Source organism: Euprymna scolopes, chromosome 6 (genome assembly GCF_053919585.1).
Source record: "Euprymna scolopes isolate OS-2025 chromosome 6, ASM5391958v1, whole genome shotgun sequence".
Lineage (NCBI taxonomy): Eukaryota > Metazoa > Mollusca > Cephalopoda > Sepiida > Sepiolidae > Euprymna > Euprymna scolopes.
Window position 1 is genome coordinate 43,928,449 of NC_136487.1, and position 24,647 is coordinate 43,953,095.

At 37.2% G+C, this 24,647-nt stretch overlaps 1 protein-coding gene across 4 annotated transcripts in view; it reads left to right on the plus strand.

The window, feature by feature from the left end:
- Window positions 1–572: 572 nt before the first annotated feature.
- The window catches only part of LOC145277623 (uncharacterized), a 108,007-nt gene continuing 83,932 nt past the window's right edge, over window positions 573–24,647 (plus strand). For 2 of the 4 annotated variants that reach the window (XM_080129172.1, XM_080129173.1), the window contains exon 1: window positions 573–871. In XM_080129172.1, the coding sequence (XP_079985298.1) occupies window positions 700–871 (172 nt within the window). In that variant the 5' untranslated portion in view covers window positions 573–699. The remainder of the gene's footprint in view (window positions 872–24,647) is intronic. The other 2 variants (XM_080129176.1, XM_080129174.1) reach the window with 2 other exon arrangements.

The window sequence follows — 24,647 nt, forward strand, 5'->3', positions numbered from 1 at the left end:
TACACACACACACACACACACACACACATATATATATATATATATATATATATATATATATATATATATATATATATATATATATATATATATATACTATTTATTAGTACATGTGAGAACAGCAGTCTGAAGAAACCAGATAATACAAATTATTCATCCTCATCTAAAAAGATTCATATTTAAAAAAATTAATTTCTTTTAAAACTTGCCGGACAATTTGATATTAAAATGTTAGTTTAGAATACACAGAGCTTCTCAGTATAAATTTTTCTTTTTTCTGCAAATAAATAAAATTAGTGATTCTGATAACAACACCATATTCAAGAAGTATTTAGGTTTGCCACATGATGACCGATGTGGTCATTCTTACAGGCTGAAAGTGGAAGAAGAATCTTTTGAAAAGGGCTTGTCTTTTTTTTTTTTTTTTTTTTTTGCATAGGCATAACCACTTATCAAGGCCCAGAGACCACTCAGGATTACTTTGGTTTAAAACAATTCATATTCAAGGGAGATAACTCTCGGTGCTTCTTTTAGTTATCTCCCTTTGCTTGTTTTGTTGACGGTGCCGCCGAGATTTGAATGAGATTTGCTTTTTTTGTTGTTTGTCACTAGTCATGTTATAAGAATAACCGGATTTTGAATTCTTTTTTTGTTTCATAGACTTGATTTTCGTCTTCTGTACTGTTATATTTTTACATTATGATTGCTTCCTCGGCTGAGGATATTCAATTATGGGACATTCGTTTACAAACTGAACAACAAGAGGCGAAAAACTCTGTTTTACCCCTTGAAGCAGTGAAACGGTGGACACCGATCGTCTCCGGGCCGAACTGGAATCAGATAACCGACTTGGCTTGGTCACACTCGGCCAGTATCCTTTATTCATGTCATTATTTAATTGGATATATTATACAAAAATAAGTAAAATAATAATCAACAGGTATCTTTTTCCTCTATTTTTTCCCCTTAAAATAACGAATTAAAAAACGTTACATTTCATTCCAGGGTTTGTTTTGATTTTTGGCGCCAGCAGTTTGACATAATTTCTCAACTTTTACAAACTTGAAAGAAACAAACCCCTTTTTAAAAAAAAAAATGTTGTTGTTTTTAATAACATACTTTTTAAATTTAATGATCCTAACTTTTATGTATTTTGTTAATCTAATTTTTATTTTGGTTTCTGCCTTGTATATATATTTATTTTTTTTTGTTGTTATAATTTATTTTAACTGAAAAACAAAAAGTTCGAACTTTTTTAGTTGAGTGAATGGAATGACACGTTTATATATTTGAATACCACATCTTTTATATATAATAGATATAATTTAATATTATTCGATTTTAATTTCTTTTAACATTTTTAATTAAAAAATTGACTTTTATGGCCCTCTTACGAAAATTAAAGATATATATTCAATTTACTTATCGTTTTGTTTTTGCTGGTGGATGCGCCGCGCCGCGGCATCCTACCGAGATATGTACTCACTATTTCAAACATTCTAATCAAGAGATCTTTTTAAGATTCTAATCATCCTCTTAATTGTTTATATCTCTCTTGTACCTGACCCACCGAGTATATTCGCCAGGTAGTTTTTGAAATTCTTTTTCATGAGTCCGATTGATCCTATAATTACTGGAATGATGTAGATTGCAGATCTTAAGATTCCAGTTTCTTTTCATGTCGTACATAAGACGTTAATATTTCGTTATCTTCTCCCTCTTAGTTCTGTTTAACCCAGCATCATTGGGGACACTAACTTCTATTAAGGTTGCCTCTTTCCTCTTCTTGTTCCATATCACTATGTCAGGTTTAACAGCTCCATCAGAGCAACACTGGTACTGTTGGTTTCAAATCCAAACTAAGGGAACCTATAGTTAGTCGTCTGTGTTAGACTCTCGTCAGCCTCTGTTTATAAATCTCTAAATATTTAACTACAGAGTTTTTATTTTTCCTAATTACCGTAAAACTACACGTTAAATGTGTATATATTTTCCCAGATGTAAAACCAAACTTGTGGTGGGCGATTTTTAGATTATAGCTTTACTGGTAGTTTAAAATTAATAAATATTTATTTTATTATTGCTACCAGTAGTGAAAAATTTTGTTTGCATTGCAACAAAATCAAATAAAAAAAGATAATCAAAGGAATCATTTTTGGCATCGAAAAATCGATACAAAATTTTCCGATATTGTTTCCAATACCCTAAAACGTTCTGATTTTTTCCGATTCCCGGTTCCAATTAATCTGTGAGATATTCTCTCACAGCGGTTTTGTCCTTGGCAGAATGAAAGAAAACCAAGCAGAAATTACAACAGACTCACCTTTTAAATGTAAAAAGACCCAATTTATTTTTAAATGTAAAAAGACCCAATTTATTGAGATTGTTAGACTGAGTTCCTCATCTTGGTTGTTATAGTCACAACGTTTCGGCCGTTTTGCCCTCCGGCCTTCATCAGGTGTTTTGTATTGAACTGGGGAACCGTTTGTTAGGAGTCTCGAACCCAACCCTTTATTATTATTATGATGAAGGCCGGAGGGCAAAACGGCCGAAACGTTGTGACAATAACAACCAAGATGAGGAACTCAGTCAGACAATCTCAATAAATGAAAACAACTCATCTCAAAAATACAGACAATTACTAAAAAAAAGACCCAAGTCACAAAAGATGTGCCATCTTTAGCTATCTGCCGTACTGGGCCGGTAACACCCAGAAAGGGTAATAGTTCATCTTCATGTAATGCTGGATACAAAAGTCCACTGCAAAAGAAAAGCTGCAACAGCTCGATGTCTTCCAAAGTTGAATGCTGCTAGACCGGCAGTCCTCCTGTATATAACCATCCGAATGACGGACAAAGGACAGGTCAAACTGTAGACCTTAATTTCGCCTCTGAGAGTCATTATATTGTAATGATGAAAGTCAATTAATTCACAGAGCACAATAGTGTGCAATTAATATTTCGCTCAACATAAGGGCATTGGTGTTTGCAAATGATAATAACATTTCACCCCACATTAGGGCATTAAAATTTCTCAATGAGACAAAGTGGCTTTGAGGTTACAACCCTCGAGTGAGTTTCCTACGTCCATCTCAACCTGTTATTTGTGTGGAAACTGGCGGTCTGAAAAGATAAATTTGGCGCCAAGTATACCCTCGGCAGTTAGTAAGAACAAACAATCTGATAGGTTCAAACAAAATCATGGGCAGTCAAACCAACCAATGAGGGCGGTCAAACCAACCAATGAGGGCGGTCAAACCAACCAATGAGGGCAGTCAAACCAACCAATGAAACTTATTTCTGTAGAATTTCTTACAAATCGTCCCAACACTAACATATGCTATTAGAATCCTTATTCCAATTTTGGTAAAAATCCATTAATTTCTTTGAATTCTAGAAAAATTACTAAAATTTGGAGCTTAAGATGTCTGAAAAAGAAATTAAATAATGTGAGATATTTCTTCTCACCTGTTTTTGCTCCAACACATTGGCAAAAAATTAACAATTACAGCAAAGCATACCTCTAAAATTCAACAGAAATTTTATTCGTTCTTTGTTGCATAAAAGAAACTGCCTAATTTTCCTCTGTATAGAGCTGGTAACACCTTGAAAGGTAATAGTCTTTTATCTTAAGCAGAAACTGGAATTCGAGTTTAGCACTGTTCGAAGATCGGATTAATTACAGCTGCTTGAAGGGGTTGATCTGATGCCTTCTGATGAAAGATTAAATTCTTGACTTGAGTCGACATTACAGAAGTTCATCATTAATGTTCATTTGAAAGAAAACTCATTAATGACAGGTCGATAATTCTGACCTTAAAATGTCTCTGGGAGGCATAATAATAAGTTAGCCTAATCATTTAGGCTTTAAAATAAAGTCTCAAGATGAAAAGTTAGAGGCCTCCTTGCCTTTGAATATAGAGAGTTGAGTTCCATCCTTCTGGTTCGGCTGTTTTACTTAGGCATATCATTTAGGCTTTAAAATAAAGTCTCAAAGAGACGAAGGGTAGAGGGGTCCAAATGTCTCATATCCAGAGAGAGTTGTTCCATCTTTCTTCTACAGTTGCTTGTCTGGTACTGCCTGAAAAAAGAAAAGGTATTCAAAAGCCTGCCAAGCGGTTAAAATCTTGACCAATCTGATTGGTCTAAACAAAGACAGTGGGTGGCCAATCAGCCAATGAGGGGCCTGTTTATAATTGTAGAATTTCTCACAATAGTTATTAAAGAATGGATCAAATTTCATACAAATTGAAAATATTTCAATTTTTGGTATTAGTTCAATTATTGATCCGTGCTGAAATAATGACGTTATTATTTAGAAAGCCATTCTTAACATGGGGAGGGGGTTTTGTACCTAAAAACATATGATAAAACTTTAATTAAACTTGAAAATACGATTTAAAAAATAGTGTGGATCAATAAGTGCACTAGCACCGAATTTTAAAATAGGAAATTGTATCCATATTACCTCCACCCACCCAACAATCTCCAAAGAAACCAATCTTTTTTTTTTGGGGGGGGGGAGGAGATAAGCTGACTTCATTTTTTTTTTCTTTTTGTTAATATTCTTGAGGGTAATTCTATATTAAAACATCCAGATAACTGTTTTGTGTCATAAAAACTAAACAATCCTGAATATTTGTGCTTGTAACTCAAGCTATTTCATAAATATATTGTGTTTTTAAGATTTCAAGTATGTTGCAAAAGGCTGTAAAATTGCATCATTAGAAAATTAGACAATGTTGACTTTCATAGGTTGAATAGAAAACATGGCTGCTTGGTTCTGATGTCACTTGGAAAATTAAAATTGTGAAATCCGGATATAGGAAACAAAATTTGTTTTAATAGTTTTTGACCCTAAAAAAGAAAAGAAAAACAACTTTTTATTTTTTTTTTGCGTCTACTCTTTTTCAAACAATATCTTACCGAAATCTTTTGTATTTAACAAGAATTTGAATAAAACAAAGAAAACATGACAAACGAAAAGGAACTTGTGACTACATGTTTTGGCGGACCTGAACGAGAATCGGCCCTTCCTGAGAACGGCTTTCAGAATAAACATCCCCAACCTCCCCATGTACGAACGGCTTTCGTTTTTTTTGCAATTTTTTCAGTGGATTATTATTGATTAGACATTAATATGTGTGTGTGGGGTGGGGTGATTCTTGTTCAGGTATGCCCATGTTTTTATCAAATGAATCCGTCATGAGATTTGTTCATTTCTCTAGTTTAAAATAAAAAATTTTAAAAGAAATATTTATTTTAATTAATTTTAATTTTTAGTTTTTAAATGGTTTCATCATGAGATGTGTTCATTTGTATAATTTGCAATAAAATCTTTTAAGAAATATTATTTATAAAAATTTAGACAATAGATTGTCGGAAAAATGAAAATGAGATGAACGAATCACTTTCAAATGATTTCAGTAAAAAATTGTTTGAAAAAGAGAAGACAAAAAAGTCAGTTTTATTTATTTATTTTTTTTGCATCCAAAACTATTAAAACATATTTTTTCGTTTAAGTTTCCAAGTGACTTCAATATCAGGCAGGCATGTTTTCTCTTCAACTTATGAAAGCTCAGATTGCTGAAAATTATATTATGGGGCATAAAATAAATTCTAGATTTTTTAGAACGTTCAATATCATATGTGGCACTATAAGAAAATGAAAGTTTTCTTTCTTTTGTTCTACACGGTTTGAACTTTCAATCAAAATTGAAGTCTTGCTCTTTCTTTAGTATCTCACAATTTAACTTGAAAAACAAACTTTTATTTCCATGTTGAGACACGTCACAACTATATGGTCTTGCTGTTTCTACTGGAGGGTAAATAAACCCCAATCCAAATTCATAAAAAAAGTAATTTTTCATTTTGCTATAGGTAATTTAAAGCACAAAGAGAAAATTAGAAGTTATTTATAAGGTGAAGAAAGTTATGGGTGAGATGGTCTGGATGATTTGAATTAGCTTTGATCTTATCTATGTTGTGGTAACTAATACAGTTAAAAGTTAATGATTTCACATATAGGTGTGAATTTTATAGAGTCCATCCAGCCCTGCATTAACTCTTTTAGACAAATGCACACACATTTTAAAGCATTCATCTTTATATATTTTCTCTCGAAAAAACGTTCGGAAAATGGTCTGACAAAGAGAAAAGGAGGATTACAAGAAAAACAAACAAGAGTTGTATGTGCTATTTAATGAAACGTGCATATATATATATATATATATATATATATATATATATATATACACACTAGCAAAAGTACCTGTCGTTGACTGGGTTCAAAAACAGCCTACAGAAAATGAACTCTGATTTATGAAAGTATGATAGGAAGGGTTGTAAAGAAATAGCTTCGAATTTGAGGGTATCCAAACCAAAGCAAAATATGATGAAAGTAAAAATAAAACAGATAAACCACATAATTTATTATACCATACCTGTTCACACTGAAACACTTATCACAATATTCTGTGGATCTATATTAAAAAACCTTGTTAAACTTTGTGACATATTTCCATTCTATGGAGGTCAGGCGCGAACGAACACCCCATAATTTTATTATACTGTATTTCTTCAAACTGAAACATAATTATCAAAGTATACTTACGCAGATAGATATGAAAAGTCTTTATTAAAGTTTGTGCCTATTTCCATTCTATGGAGGCCAGGCGCGAACGCAGACCCCACAATTTTATTATACCATCCCTATCTAAGTTAAAACATACTTATCAAAGTATTATTATATACATCTATATCAAAACACTTGTAAACGTTTTTTTTTTATTTTAAAATTTTTTATTTTCATACTTTGTAGACCAGGCGCGTACGCAGACCCCACAATTTTAATGAATCATCATTATGCCAGATCAAACATACCCATTCCTGTGTCTCGATACATCTTCTATCATTATATGTGATCAGTTTTCTATAATAGTCGACCATATAGTAGCTTATTCGTGACTAGACACACACACAGACGTTCAGCTTTATATTATAGATATATATATACACACCTTTACACATACAGAACTTGAATGCGTACTAGACACTATCCTCAAGTGTCTAAGGTCTCTCTGTACAGAGGTTTGTCAGGACAACCTGGCATGAGGATACGTTTCCCTGAACAATGATTCACCTCCTCTCTTGAGGCTTGCAGTTGCAAATATCTGTGGACTTATAACTAACTTGGATGATGTAGAATCATTTCTCCTAGCAAACTCTCCGGATATCTTAGCACTTACTGAAACTAACTTGCACTCCTCCATCCCCTCTAACATCTTTAACATGTCTGGTTATCTTCCACTTTGTTGTAAGGATTCTGACAGACACATCCATGGACTTGGAGTCTATATTTGTATCACACTCCCTATGACTAGGGAATCTAAGCTAGAATCAGATGACCAGGCCTTCACGTGCTTTAAACTAGCTCTAAAATGTAGTGTTAGCTACCTATATCGCTCTCCCTCAACCCAAAACTGTATTCTTATCAATCATATCTCTGGTAGCATAGATGCAGCTCTCTCCCTTGACACTAGCGCCCATATACATGTATTTGGTGACTTTAACGCTCACCACAATAATTGGTTTGTGCTTCTCTAACTACAAAGACACAGCTGGTAGCGTCATCCATAACTTTTCTCTATCCCATTCCTTGACACAGGCAGTAATATTCCTGACCCTTCTCTTAGATCATCCAGATGTATGGAGGACCAGCCAGCTTCATTTCTGGACCTATTTCTAACAACAGTTCCTGAGCTAACATTCTTGCCCATCAGTTTGCCTCAAACTCTACTTTGGACTCAGCAAACCACTCTCTCCCTGATTTTCCTTTGCAGACAGAAGCCACACTGCTTTAAAAATTACCACTTCTCAAGTACATATGATAAAAAACCTAGACACTTTCAAAGCATGTGAACTTGATCTAATCTCGGCTGTACTATTAAAATAATGTTCTGCTGAGGTTGCTCCATTCCTCTCCAAACTCTTCAACAAATGCCTTAACAAATCATGCTTCCCTAACTGCTGCAAAACTGCCTCTGTGGTACCAGTTTACAAGAATTCTGATGAAAGAACTAACCCATTTAATTATCGCTTCATTTAGCCTCCTCCCTCTTTTCGCCAAAATATTTGAGTCCATAATTAATCCAGCTCTAGTCCACCACCTTACAGTTTCTAAACTTCTGTATGGCCATCAATATGGATTTAGGCAAGCCTGTTCTACTGCAGATATTCTAACTGTAATCTCTGAACGTATATACCATGCACTGGATAAGGTAGGGGAGGGCAGTAGCCTTAGATATATCTAAGACTTTTGACAGGGTATGGTATGATGGTCTTCTCATGAAAATAAGATTCTATAGTATTACTGGACAAATACTTAACATAATTAAATTCTTCTTAAATAAGAGAAGAATCCAGGTTGTTCTCAACAATATGATATAAATGAGGTGTACCTCAGAGGTTGATCATTGGACTTTTATTATTCCTGATATTCATAAATGACCTGCCTGATAAAGTAGTCTTTGAGATGGGTATATTTGCTGATAACACCATCCTCTATAACAGGTATGAAGAGAAAACGAATGAACACATACCCAAGGCAGAAACCCTAGAGGAAGGCCTCCAGTCTGTAGTGGAACAGGGTCAAAAATGGATGGTAACGTTCAATGCTGCCAAGACTAAGCTCGTTTTCTTTAATAATTATAAGAAACCTTCTCAACCATCAATAGCTTTAACCAAGCATACATTACTTGAAAGTACTTCATTCAAACTCCTCAGCTTAGCATTCACAGAGAATGAGTTGGTGTGGTTAGAAGCAAGAAAGAGAAGTCTTACGGTGGGTGCTCAGCGAGTGAGTTCAGGCGAAGAAAAGGAAGAACAAACATGGCGGCCAGCATTTTTATTTCATCCGTTCTCGCATAATCTCGTGTGTGCGTGAAGATGGAACCTATAAAACGATGTTCATTTCTGGGTGCTGGGAGATGATTCCCGATCAGCCAGGAGAGAAGGCAACGAGAGTAGAGACAAGAGACAGAGGACTGTAGCGATAATCTTTCTTGAACATTCCGTTTGTGTATTTGAGGTGAACCCCCCCCCCCATTTTACATCAAGCTATTTTGGCGATGGCCAACGCAGGCTTAAGCAACATGATTAAACCTTTTAATGGCGACGGTGATGTGGTGGCGTGGCTTAAAAAAGTGGACCTTGTAGCAAGGATTCAGAAGCTGGATGATGTGGCCGCAGTAATACCACTGTTTCTAGAAGGGGACGCACTGGCCCTCTATTTGGAGCTCAGCGAGCGGGAACAGGGTGACGCAGACGCCATCAAGGGTCGACTGATCGAAGCTTTCGCAGAGGGGCCTTTCGAGGCCTTTAATAAGTTGAAAGAGAAGAGGTGGACTGGTGAATCTGTGGATGTCTACGCGAATGAGATAAGGAGATTGGTTGAGTTGTCGGGCATCAGGGGACATGCCACGAGTCACATAGTCAAGATGACTTTTGTTACCGGATTCCCGGAAGAGATATCGAAAAGGTTGCAGCAGGTACCGGGAGTGGAGACGCTGGATGTGAGTGAGCTGCTTAAAACTGCAAAAATCTTGGTGAGCACCCAGCCCACGGAGCCTGGAGGAACGACAGCAACGGTACAGCAGGATGTGGGCAGGAATCTGCCAAACCCGGGGATCGCATGCTTCGAATGCGGGGGACCACACATGAGAAGAGACTGCAGGAAGTTCTTGCAACGGACAGTGTGTTACAAATGCAATTGAAGAGGCCATTTAGCGATAAAATGCACAAGTTCGGGAAACTGGCGAGGGGAGGCCGACGCGCCAGCGGCCGCCCCGATTTGAGAATAGAGGCGCACCCGCAGCAGATGCCCAAACAGAAGATTGCGGTGGAAGGACGGAAAGTTATGGCCCTGATTGACACTGGCTGCACCACTACCATGGTGCACACTACCCTGGTTGGAAGATGGAAAGGGAAGGGTGAAGTAGTGGCATTCGATGGGTCGCGAGTGAAGTGTCGAGGGAGGAAGACCGTCACTATTGATATTGCTGAACGTCGGATGAGGGTCCATGCAATTGTCACTGATCGCCTGGTGCCTGGCGTTCAAGCCATCATTGGAATGGATGTTATATGCCGCCTTGGAGGTGTTACCATCACATGTGACAACGTGAGGTTCGGACTAGCTGAGTGACGGAGAACGCCCCCAGAGGGATCAACAAGGCCGGGGAGGAAAGAAAATTGTCGATCAAAGATCAGGACTTCCGAGCCGAATTCGACGGAGAGCGGTGGACGGTGGAGTGGGCATGGAAACATCAAGCGCCATCGCTGACAAACAGAGTGGCGTGCTACACAAATTCGCTTAGAGGACATTTGAATCTTGTCTTTGACAATTGAGTGATTCCATCTTTTAAAAATGGGATGACAGGTGAATTTATTTATATATATATATAAATATATGGGTGTGGCTCAGAGGCTAAGAAATGAGAGTGGACAATTGTATGTTTTGGTTTCAATTCTAGCTGATGGCACCCAAGTTATTCATATATATATATATATATATATAAATATTTATATATTAGTTTTGATCTCCCTACTATTTATTAGGTTCAATATAATAATTGATAGAGAATTGTCTCTATAATAATAAATACGTAATCTGCATGAATTAAGCATATCTTACGTCCAGGCAATGCCGGGTGGCCTGCTAGTTTTATCTAAAAAAATTTAGGTGGCTTGTATATGTTTATGCGAAATATAAACAATGAGATCAAATTTCTATTTATTTTCTTAGCTTCATTAACTACCGAATTATAATCTTTCAAAGTCCGTTGAAAATTAGAACATTTACTGTCTTGTGTGTTATTTGTCCATAAAGCAATGTTCAGTGTAAAACTAAAAATGCAGGCTTTGAACAAATACAAACTCAAAAACGAAAACAATTTTCCTTTACAAAACAACCAAACCAAATACCATGAATAAATATTTGAATATATAAAGAACTTGAACCATAAAACCTTTTTTTCTAAAATTATTTGATTTATCATTAAATAACCCAAAAAGGGTTGATATGTCATAAAACAACCAAACCAAACTCCGTAAATAAATATTTGAGGATATTTGTGGACTCAAAAGCTCAGCCAAGTCCTCTTTGCTGGTTGTTTTCCACCAATTCGCTTTCATCACCAACGTGGTGAAGTGAGGATTACATCACAAATTAATTTTCTTCCAAGATGACATATTACATGCTCAAACTATTGAAGCTACCTATCGCTATAACAGACAGTAGAGTTATGCAAAATGTGTTAGAAGTAGTCAACTTGTGCGGTTAATATATGCTAATGTCACTTCTTTAAAACAATTGCAAGTTTTAGTTCATTTTTTTTTTTCTCTAGAAGAATCTCCTTGCTTCAGAATTTGTTAGCTTTAATTATTTCAAACCAAAATTTATCTAAAAGAAAAAATTTTAATGTATGCATATAGATCTTTTGAAGACAAACAATGATACAAAATTTATTTTGGTAGCACAATTAGTCACTAAATTATGACTGTTCAAAATGGTTAACCCACTTTGACTTTTATAAGGAACTAGCGGGGGGGGGGTACCCGCCGTTGCTCGAGTGTTTGGAGGTAACACAAAACTCCCGGGGGTAGGGGTGTTAAAATAAAAAAAAAAGTTTTGGTAGGTGTGTATGAGGATCGAACCCTTGAGGCAAAGTTGGAAATTAAAGTGTGAAAAAAAAACATGCGACGTTAACCATTGGGCCACCGCGACATACTAACGGAAATACGTTTGAATTTATTTAATTACTTAGAATTTGCAGGTGTATGTTTTAATGTCTTAATGAGGTCAATTTTGACTGCGGGGGTTTCTATTTTTATTTTCCTCAAGATGTTGGAGGGGCAGCTCCCCTTGTCCAATTTGAATAGCAATTGTCTGATATAAGGGAAATATTTCCACATTGATGTCTTACTTTCCCTCTCTATCCTGCTCTAACCAAGTATGCCGGCCTGTTCCACAAATCCCAAAACCTCAACATGAAATATCTCCAGAAAAAAAACTCGAATAAACCTACAACCCCATCTTCCAACGTAGACCCCTACTACCAGGTCTCCTTCTCCAACATCAGGGGTCTACATTCCAACCTTCCAGAGGTTGAAACCCAATTACAGGAGACGAAACTGGAATAGGGCCAACCACTTCTATGAGTTCATAATTAACGGATACTCTAACTTAACAGCTAAATCTGACCGCCAAAATTGCCATGGCCATGGAATATGTGCCTACATGAAAGATAGCTTCCCATGTGGCAGGGATATCTCTAGAGAAGAGCGTAATTTACCCTATATGTGCTTCCGGGTTGCACTTGCTTACACCACTGCATTTATATTTGCCCTCTATTGGCCCCATAACAGCGGAGTTACTATCTTTAAGAGTATATCTGAGAAAATAGACCACATCCTGTCTGCACATCCCTCGGCTAACATCCACATCTGTGGTGACTTCAACGTCCATGTCATGGAATGGCTGACCCATTCAAATAAGACAGACGATGAGGGGTCGCGAACCCACCCGTGTGCCCGATACTACTGGTCAATATGCAAGCCTCCTAGACCTTTTTCTCTCAACTTCCCCTGAGCTATGTTCATGTTCCGTTCATTCTCCTATAGGATCCTCCGACCACTCCGTTGTATCAGTTAAGATAAAAATGAAATTTAATAAGTCTCCAGACGTACCCCTCCACCGTACTGTATACTGATACTCTATGGCTGACTGGGATAGCTTCCTTACATTCATATCTGATTTACCTCTGCATTCCATGTTTAAAAAGGATGTGTCCTCTATAGTATCAGATCTGACCGAATGGTTAATTGTAGGCATAGACCGATTCATACCATCTAAAAAATTCCAACAAAAACCTTACAGCCAGCGATGGTTCTCCCCAGAATGTGCTGCTGCTATCGCGCACAGAAATCACTTTTTCCATAACTACCAACATAATAGATGTACTGAGTCTAAAGCTGCTTTCAGGAATGCCAGCAACCACTGTAAAAGAGTAATAAAAAATGCGAGAGAGCTATACGCCCAGTTTGTTAAATCCAAAGTAGCTGATCAGCGGCTTGGTTCCCACCAGTTTTGACAAATAACAAATAGGATCCTGAACAGAAGTGTGCGTTCTATCCCAACCATTATCAATGGACCAAAGGTCATCTCCTCAGCATCAGACAAGGCCAAACTATTTGCAAAGAACTTTGCAGCTAATTCTACCCTATGCGACGAAGGCCATCAACTCCCCATATTTCCTCCTATAACACAGAACAAGCTAGGTAACATACACATATCTGTGCCTGAGGTCGCCAAGCTAATCAAGAACCTTGATTCCAATAAAGCAACTGGCCCTGATGGCATCCCAATTATAGTGTTAAAAAAGCTTCAACCAGAACTTGCTCCCATACTTACGAAACTGTTTAAGCGTTGCCTTAAGGAGAAGTGCTTTCCGACTCCCTGGAAAACCTCATCAGTATGCCCTGTATTTAAGAATTCAGGTGATAAGTCATCTACCTCTCAGTACAGACCAATAAGTCTCCTGTGTGTTATGAGTAAGTTGCTGGAATCCATATTAAATAGAGAAATAGTCAACCACCTCAGCAGAAATAACCTTCTTAGTGACACACAATATGGTTTCCGTTCTGCAAGATCTACCGCAGATTTGCTAACGGTTATATCTCACAGGATTAGTGAATCTCTTGACAAAGGCTTCCTTTTTAGGGCAATTGCTCTTGACATATCAAAGGCCTTCGACAAGGTATGGCATAAGGGCCTACTTCACAAGATTTCCAGGTACGGTTTAACTGGAAATGTTTTCTCAATCATTAAATCATTTCTCTCTGATAGTCTCATAAGAGTAGTGGTCGATGGACAAAAATCAGAGGCCTGCAGTATTAATGCTGGAGTCCCTCAAGGGTCAATCCTGGGCCCAACTCTCTTCCTGATCTACATCAATAAACACATACTTAAATCATTCGTTGACATCTATGCTGATGACAAGACCATCTATGGCAACACATCAAAGGCTGTAAATGACAAAGTTCTCTCTGATTCTCTCTCCTCTGATCACGAGCGCGTGGTTCAATGGGGGAAGACATGGCTGGTTACCTTTAATGCATCTAAAACCAAACTCCTATCTTTACATCATCAACGCTCTGATCCCCATCTGGCATCAATTGAAATGGATGGCTCTCGTCTAGGAGAAGCCCCATGTTTTGACAAGCTTCTGGGTTTGTCCTTTACTCCTGATCTGAAATGGAACACATACATCAAGTCTGTTGCCAAGGTCGCTGGAAAGATGGTGGGATCCTTCTACCACTCCAGAAGATATCTCACTACTGATGCAATTCTCTATCTATATAAAAGCCAAGTACGTCCAAGGATGGAATACTGCTGCCATATCTGGGCAGGAGCTGCTAAAAACCGCCTATCCTGCCTTGACAGAGTACAAAATAGACTTTGTGGCTTAGTGGGGGATGCCCTTTTCTCTACCCTGCAACCTCTTTCCCACAGAAGAGACGTTGCGAGCCTATCCTTGTTTTATCGTTATTTCCATGGCAGGTGCTCATCTGAACTCCAATCTCTGGTCCCCCCTCGCCAATCTTTCACGAAAAACACCCATCTAGTTGAATCCACTGTGAAAAATTTCTCCCACTCTTTATCTGTGCCTAAATCAAAACGTGGATTTCATGAACAAAGCTTCTTTCTTAGAACTGCACGCCTGTGGAACTCTGTTCCATCTGCCTGCTTCCCACCTGACTACAACTTGGATGTCTTCAAGTCCAACGTTAACAAATTCCTAATGAACCGCCCCTTTAAGTAAACACTTCATCAAATCTCCACACTAACGTACTGTACTTGCAATAACCCTTATCCCTGAGTGGCTTCCGGGCCTTGATAAGTGGTGACCACCATGTAAAAAAAAAAAATCTGATTGCTTTCAGACATTTCCGGTGATGGCGACTGGAAAAATACCGCCAGAATTAGTGTCACTTTTATTATAGGAAAAGGCCTAATCCACATGCAGCGAGTGAAAACTGTTGAATATTTATCTTCCCGAAGTGGAGCAAATTAAATAGACAGGCAAGATCCATTGTTAACTCGGAGATATTCTGATTTATATGTGATATAAAAAGTGTTAAGAAGTTGTGAGCCGACTGAGCGCTTCTCTGAAAAAAGCCTTTCTTGGGCATACACAAAAAGCGAACATACGTACACACATTTTCGCTTTTATATATATAGATGGTGCACCTTCTCCAAGTGATGTTACCTAAAGTAGCAACACGAAGCTAGATACTCTACCAGACCTGATAAATTTTTTCCCTGAAATTCAGTAAGTCCAAGAGACCAAAAAAAAAGATATACTATAACATTAAAATGGTCAACTGGGGAGAGGAAAATTATGTTCTCAACTTCTTTACTAATTTTCTGAGAGATGAAGAACTTTAATAGAGCATTCAAATATTTATGTATCTCATATAGAGTTCAAGTGTAAGCCCCAGGTAGGGGACTGCTTGATGGAAGGAAATATCCAATGAGCCTTCTGCAGTAAGAGAACATCTTCCTCTGGTTGATATTATCTGGGACATTGGGTAACTTGTTCTTGCGCTTACACGGCACAGTATCGTCCACTCCTCAAACAGTCAAGCCAAGCAATCTGGCCCTATACTTTGTTTCTTCTAGAGTTTTGCTGGCCAGTCAAAAGCGTGACAAATGTTTAGCAACAGTGATTGCAGATGTGATACTTTTATCCACATACATGTCATCAGTAGACTTCTTGATTTGGCCATCTTGCAACAAGCTTGTGTTCACAATAGACCTTTTTTTTTTTTTTACATAAGCATCCCCACTTATCAAGGCCAAGAGGCCACTCGAGGAGATAAGGGTTAAAGAGTGTACAGTAGAAATTGGATGATATAGTAATTGTTAGTAATGAAAATTCGGTAAATTTGTTAACAAGTGGAACTACACATCAAGAACTTGTTTACTTTAGACTTGAAGACAGCCATATTGTAGTCAGCTGGAAAGCAGAAAAACGGAAGACAATTCCACAGGCATGCAGTTCTAAGAAAGAAGCTTTGTTCATGGAATCTACGTTTAGGTTTAGGCACAGATAACGAGTGGGGGGAATTATTGATAGTGTTTTCAGCTAGACGAGTGTTTCTTGTGAAAGTTTGGCGAGGGGGGACCATAGACTGAAGCTCAATCGAACACTTTCCATGAAAATAACAATACAGCAGAGACAAGCTCGCAACATCTCTTCTGTGAGATAGAGGTTGCAGGGAAGAGAAAAGGACATCTACGAGGCTACGAAGTCTATTTTGAACTCAAGGCAGGACAAGTCCTTTCTAGCAGCTCCTGCCCAGATGTGGCAACAGTATTCCATCCTGGCTCTTATATAGATAGAGAATTGCATCACCAGTGAGGTATCTAGTGGATCGATAGAAGGATCTCACCATTTTCCCAGTGGCCTTGGCAACAGATTTAATGTACGTGTTCCATTTAAGATCAGGAGTAAAGGTCAAGCTCAGAAGCTTGTCAAAACTTGAGGCCTCCTGAAGATGAGAGCCATTCATTTCAATTGATGCCAGATGAGGATCAGAACGTTGATGATGTAAAGAGAGAAGCTTGGTTTTAGATGCATTAAAAGTAACCAACCACTCCTTTCCCCATTGTACCACATGCTAAAGTTCAGAGGAGAGAGAATCGAAGAGAACTTGGTCGTTTACTGTCTTAGATGTGCTACCATAGATGGTAGTTTCATCAGCATAAATTTCTAAAAATGATGGAAGGATGTGATTTGGAAGATCATTAATATAGATCAGGAAAAAGAGTTGGGCCCAGGATGGACCCCTGAGGGACTCCAGCATTAATACTGTGAGCTTCTGATTTTTGGCCATCAACTACTACTCTTATGAACCTATCAAAAAGAAATGATTTAATAATTGAGAAGATATTTCCAGCTATACCATAGCTAGAGATCTTGTGAAGTAAACCTTTATGCCATACCCTATCAAAGGCCTTAGATATGTCAAGAGCAATTGCTCTAGAAAGGTTGTCTCCATCGAGAGATTCGCTAATCCTATGAGATATAACTGTAAGCACATCTGCTGTAGATCTAGCAGAACGGAAACCATATTGTGTGTCACTAAGAAGGTTATTTTTGCTGAGATGGTTGATTACTTCTGTATTTAACACAGATTCCAGCAACTTACTCATGACGTACGGGAGATTATTGGCCTGTACTGAGAGGGGGATGAGCGATCACCTGAATTCTTAAATACAGGGCATACTGATGAGATTTTCCAGGGTGATGGGAAGCTATTCTCCTTAAGACAACGTTTAAACAGTTTTGTAAGTATGGACGCTAGTTCTGATTGAAGTTTTTTGAGTACTATAATTGGAATACTGTCAGGGCCAGTTTCTTTACTGGAATCAAGGTTTTTGATTAGCTTGGCATCACGTACAGATATATGTATATCACATAGCGTGTTTTCTGATACATGAGGAAATATTGGGGGTTGACGGCCTTGGTCGCAAAGGGTAGAATTAGCTGCAAAGTTCTTGGCAAAGAGTTTGGCTTTGTCTGATGCTGACGAGATTACCTCAGGTCCATTGATGATAATTGGGATAGAGCACACGCTTCTGTTCAGGATTTTGTTTGCTATTTGCCAAAACTGGTTGGAACCAAGCCGCTGCTTAGCTACTTTGGACTTGACGGACTGAGCATACAACTCTCTTGAGTTCTTTATTACTTTCTTACAATGGTTGCTGGCAGTCCTGAAAGCGGCTTTAGTTTCTATACATCTATTACGTTGGAAGCAGTGGAAAAAGTGATTTCTGTGCACAATGGCAGCAGCAGATTCTGGAGAGAACCATGGCTAGCTGTTAGGTTTTTGCTGGAACTTTTCCGAGGGTATGAAACGGTCTATATCTACAATTAACCATTCCGTCAGGCCTGATACTATAGAGGACACATCCTTTTTAAACATGGAACGCAGAGGTAGATCCAATATAAATGTATGGAAGCTATCCAAGTCAGCCATAGTGTTTTGATATACTGTACGATGGAGAGGTACGTCTGGGGACTTATATTTAGAAGTTAAGTTAGAGTATCCTTTAATTACGAACTCATCTAGGGAAATAGCCTGTCCAATGTAGTTTCGCTTAAAAATAAAAGGTCTGATTTAGTCTCCTGTAATTGGGTTTCAACTTCTGGAAGGTTAGAACATAAACCCCTGATGTTGGAGAAGGAGACATGGTAGTGGGGGTCTATGTTGGAAGTTGGAGATCTGGGTTTAATCGTGTATTTTTTCTTGAAACGTGTCATTTTGGAATTTGTGGACTAGGTCGTCAGACTTGCTTAGAGCAGGACAGAAAGGGGAAACTAAGAGAGAAAAAGAAATGAAGAATTTTTTTGTTTTTTTTTGTAGAACATGATAAGGTAAAGCCGTAACTAATCTGGCATCGAGAGGCTCCACCAGAAGCTATTGCATAGTTCAGAATCCATTCACCAAATGGCAATACAGCAGCCCCAGTACAGGACCTGTTCAATGCAAATCTCAGTCTAGTTAAGCAGTATCTCCTACTTTGATAAACAGCCTTCTAGTAAGTCTAAAATGGTTTATGTGCTTTTGGAGATAAATAGATTGGATTCATTTTCTTGGTTTGCAGGGCAATCAGCATCTACAGTGTATATGTCCACATGGGGGTTGAGTTCTTTGTAGTTTATGAAAGGGTGTTCAATAAGTGATGCTTCTTACCCACTTCTCATAGCAGAAACTTGGAACAGTTATAAGTATTTCTCAACACAGTGATCACCCAGAGCTAGTCAGTTTTCCCATCGTTTAATGCAGCTCTGAAGACCATTTTTGTAGAACACCCCAGGTTGGTCTTCCAGCCACAACGTGACTTTGGAAATCAGGACTACTTCATCTGAGCAATACTTTCCTTTCAAAAACTTCATGGCTGAGAAAAGGTGAAAGTCAGAAGGTGTAAGGTCATCAATTTTGGTGTATCTGTTTTGTGAAGGATTTGGGGAGGGGGTTATAAGTAGGGCTATGACAACAGAATATTCTCTTCATTGTTTTGACTCTTGAGTATATATCCGACACAGTTAATCAATTGAAAACCACATCAGTCTATATAAAAGCATATAAGATATCAACGAATACACACTTGAGAATCAAAACAATGAAAAGAATATGCTGTTGTCCTAGCCCTAGTTATTAGCCACATATAAGTGCTTCTGATCTAGTGACATGTGCATTGTAGACCGTAGTGTTGCCTTGCAGTGGGAGGATATCTTTGCTGAACTTTCCCCGCCTTGATTTTGATAGCTTCTCTGAATTTTCTCAAAAGTGAAGTATAATAAACTCCTATATTTATGGTATCCTTTGTCAGAAAATACATCCTCACTACTCTGTCCTGATGCCAGACTAGTGTGAGCATGACCTTGACAGCAGAGGTCTGCACCCTTACCTTCTTTCGATGTGGTGAGACCAAGTGCTTGTGTTGTGGATCAGAATGTTATGTCGCAGGAGAAGGATAGCTTTACTGATTTTGTGCTGCCTTTTGCTTTTGATAGCTCCTTATAATTTCCTCAGAAGTGAAGCATAATAGGCTCCTCTAGTTGTGGTACATTTTACTAGAAAATCTGCTATCACTTCTCTGTTCTCGTCTCAGAAGACTGTGAGCATAACCTTGCCAACCCATGCTTTTTTTGGAGACGGTTAGTTCAAGTGTTTCCACTGCATTAACTGATTCTATTCTATCATTATGATTCTCTGAATCATAATGATAGACTCTGGTTTTAAGCACATCTTCAAGTTCATCCTGAAGCACTCAACACATTCTCACTTCTGGAAAGTTGTTAGTAACCTGGGACTTCATCTGGCAAGCATCTTATGAATATGCAAATCATTATGAATGATAGTTTCCATAGATCTTGTACTAATCTTGATCTCTTGGACTATTTGGTGAATAATCATCTGGTGATCTCTGAAAATGGCAGCCTCAGTTTTACTTTATCAATGGCAGAAGGTGAAGAGGGCAACCAAGGCTGGGTACTGTTTCAAAAGATTTCCAGTGATGTCTGAATTCATGATGCTAGCATTTTACAAGGTCATATGATGGTGACATCATTAGCATTGTTTCTTTCATTTCATCAAAAGTCTTCCGTGGTGTGCGTTCCATTTCACATCTGACTCTGCTCAAACGCCTGTAAATCAGAAACCACATCTAGTATAGAGCTGTAATTTGCCACATAACTCCTAGGGATATAAATAATTGCACATGCAAAATTTCACCTAGATCAGACAATAGGAAGTGGATCAGGGGCATTACTAATTGAACACCCCTCATATTCATCTTCTTATTCTTGCTATTGGGAGTTTGTTTTTTCCATTATGATGATACAGCCACTTGTCATTTACATGTTCCGATCCTATTGATATGTCTTCCAAGCACGCCATTTCACCAGCATATAATAGACAATAAATTTCACCAGCATATAATAGACAATAAATTCTCTGCTGCAACACCCAAATAATATGAGCAACTTTGAATCATTTGGATATATATATATATATATATATATAGTGAGAGAGAGAGACAGACAGACAGACATATACTCCCTTGCTACCTCACCAAAGGAACTTCAATCCCTTCTGAACTCCTCCTTTTATATATGTGATATTATTTAGACAAGTGGCTACAAGTTTTGGGCACTTTAGCTTATAAATTCATCAGTTAATTTTTTTTTCCCTAGTGCTACTAGATCAGGCTGTCTGAAGATACTGTTTTTTGTTTACCTAACATGCACCAAACAATGATGTTGTTTTTCCCCCCCCTTTCCAAAACTCAATCATGTTCTGCAAAGTCCAAAGCAAAACTAGGAATTTTCCTCGACAAAACAACCAAACCAAACTCCATGAAAAAATGTGAAGATATATAGAACTTTACGCATAAAAACTTTTCCTCACATTACTGACTTCAGCATTAAATAACTCAAAAAGAGTTGATATGCTGTAAAACAAAACAACTAAACCCAAGTTTATATTTTTTTAATATATATACTAGCAGTTCAGCCCAGCTTTGCTCGGTCCCTTTGTACTGTTCATAACTTGCCCTACGTGTGAATACACTTTATGTAAGATTTCAAATGTTTAGACCAAAATTTTTCTGCGTAGTTTCGTAACTTTTTTAACTTTGACCCCAATTTTGACCCCTTAACATTTATCATTTTGGTCTCATATCAATCAAAATACAAAGTTTTACCCATGTCCAAGTTACCTACATCTAAAATTTCAAGTCTTTAGACCCAAAATTAGCAGAGCAATTTGGTAGAATCTGCAAAGGTCAACTCTTTCAGCTTTGACATTTTGACAGCCAATTTTTGGCCGAAAACTGATTTAAGTGCTTGCAGCATGTCTGAATACCCATTATGTATAAATTTCAAATGTTTAGACCTAAAATTGGCTGAGTAGTTTGCTAGACACTTTTGAACTTTGACCCGATGACAGTTCAAATTTTCAACTCAAACCGATTAAAAAGCTTGCCCTATCTCTGAATACCCTTTCTGTAAAATTTCAAATGTTTAGATCAGAAATTATCTGAGTAATTTGGCAAACCACAGATGTCAAATTTTTTTAAACTTTGACTCCAATTATGACCCCTTTACATTTATTTTTTTGGGGGGGGGGGGGGGTTCAAATCAAATTACAAAGTATGATCCATGTCCAAGTAACCTACATTTAAAATTTCAAGTGTTTAGACACAAAATTGGCGGAGGAGTTTGTTAGAGTTTTCATAGGTAAAATCGTTGAAATTTGACCCCTTGACAGCCAAATTTCTGGCCGAAAGCAGATTAAAAAGATTTTCCCAAATTTCAATACTCCTTATGTCAAATCTCGAGTCTCTAGACCAAAAATTGACAGAGTTATTTAGTAGGGAAATGTACACAGACACACACCAATATTTTCACTTTTATAGATATATAGATTAGTATTTTCCCTTTTGTATATGTGGGAGTAATATTTTGTTTTTAAGGTACATCAACTCTTTAGAAGTTTTTGTTTGTGCGAGTTTTCAATTGACTCTTTTGTTCTTCAATTGGGTATGACAATTTTAATATTATAAAATGTTTTCCAATATAAATTCCATGCTTTCAATGGCTAAGGTATCCATTCACATTATAACCTCGTCCCCAAAAAAACAACAAAAAAACAAACCTTTGTTCCTACCATTGATAGATTATTATTCTAAAGAGATTGGAATGTTATTTAAACATTAAACGTTGTAAAATGTTTCAGAACCAATTATTGTGATACCAGAACACTATAAAGGAGGGGGAGGAGCATCCTCTCTCATTAACTATTACAAATATGTTTTTAATATTTCTGAATTTTTGAGATGAGGATTGATAATGCGTTTTATTTGGATTATTCGGACTATGTTATTTTCATGTTTTGGCAAATGTAACCTCAGGTGTATCTTGCCAAACTCCGGAATCTTCATGACACACTCTGAAATCTGCATGGGTTCTATTTGAAATTCCGTGTAGATTCTTGAGTTTGACTGAAAACATGTGAAGTTTGACATTATACACTTGAATATTGGTAGTAAATCAATCGAAACATTGTGAAAATGACATTGAAAATTAAATCAGTTGTCTATATAATTTGTTTTTGGTATTTTTGTTTACATTTGTCCGACAATGGAAAATATCAGTAATAATTAAATAACGAAAATGATTTCTAATTATCAGGTAAAACTGGCATTTAAACAAAATGTCTAAATTTATACAAATTTCATTTTAATACAGCAGTTATAAAAATTAAATTTCTGAAAATTCTCTACAATATTGAAATTCATTTTCTGTTTAATAAATGGAAAGGTTGTTTATTTTTCAACATATTTTATTCCTTGCTACAAAAACAATGCACCAAACATTGATGTTATTGTTTTTTTTTTGTTGTTGTTCCATTCTCTTTGCAAAACTCAATCATGTTCTGCAAGCCAAAAACAATTTTCCTCTACAAAATAACCCAATATCATGAATAAATATTTGAAGATATAAAAAAGTTCAAGCATTAAAACTTTTACCAAAATTACTGGATTCCACATTAAATAACCTGAAAAAGGTTGATATGCCGTAAAACAAAACAACCAAATTAACACTATGAATAAATATTATAAATTTATAAAGAACATGAAGCAGTATTTCATTTTGATTAACCATCTTTTCTTTAATGTTAGGCCATATTGTTAAAAACAATAAAATTTTAATCCAATTTTATTCTTTTAAAAAATACTTTATCTGACTATGAATATGTTTTTAGATGCTTGCCAATTTTCTTATCAGCATCAAATTTTAATTAACATTCTAATTTTTAGAGCAGTTAACCTTTTTTTTTTCTATGGCAAATAAAAATAAATTTTGTGAGCTTTTCTTTCTTTTATTTAGATGTATACTAGCGAGGGGTACCCGGCGTTGTCCGGGTGTTTTTCGGGGTATGTGAAAAAACCCCAAAAATGTGAAAAAAAAACAGGTGTCCATGAAAAAAGAAAATGAAGCCTTCACGACGCGCAGTTGGAAAATAGTAAAGTGTTAAAAAAAAAAACAGGTGCGCATTTTTGATTGACGTGACGGCGATAGGTATTCAGCAGTAAGCATTTTGTGCGGGACAGTTTTGAATGAGGTGAATAAATCGGTTTGTTTGTTTTTAAAAACCCGCTCCCTGTTTATTAGGAGGAGCGAAATGAAAGCTACAGTCTGATATGATGAAGTCGACATTGAACAAACATTATTTAGCTCTCTTGAGACAACTGGCTTTCGGACGAAAACCAAATGTAACACGTGCCGATGCGGGAAATGTTGAATAATTAACGTTTGAAAGTCAATAAAATTAAATAGACAGGCCAGCTCCGTGGGTAACTCTGAGATATTACAATTTATAGATGATATAAAAAGTTTTAAGAAGTTGTGAACCGAGCAAGCGCTTCTCTGAAAGAAGCCTTTTGTGAACATTGAGGAAAAGCGTACATACATACATACATACATACATACATGATGATTGCAACGTCTTGTCAGACGAGTGCCACTCCCTCAGACATTTAAAATCCATGAGCCCAAATGCCTGAGGGAGTATCTATACAAATATGATGTTACAGAGTCTTAGCTTTGTACGACAGCTAAGTCTCTCTCTCGGTTCAAAATGTTGAGATCCAACAACAAGCAAGAGCAAGATAGCCAGCAACAAATTAAACTGCAGACCAGCTTAATGCGGGTAATGGTCTTCCGCTTTATGGTTTTTTAAATCAGAGATTTGCTTCTCCTAGAAAGGTTGCCTTCAACATGGCTTACAGGAGCCCTCTCCACCCCAATACACATATACACACACACAAATATACACGGTGCTAGTTGGTCGTTGACCCAGAAAAAGAGTTCATTCGCCCTTTGGAAGGTCTTGTTTTTAATCCTTCAGGGAGACTAGCCGCCCTCCTCACCAAACAAGTCTGGTGGGGAAACCAGTTTAGTCGCCGGTGACCCGACCATGAGGCAGGTAGTACTGGGTTACATGGTACCAGTA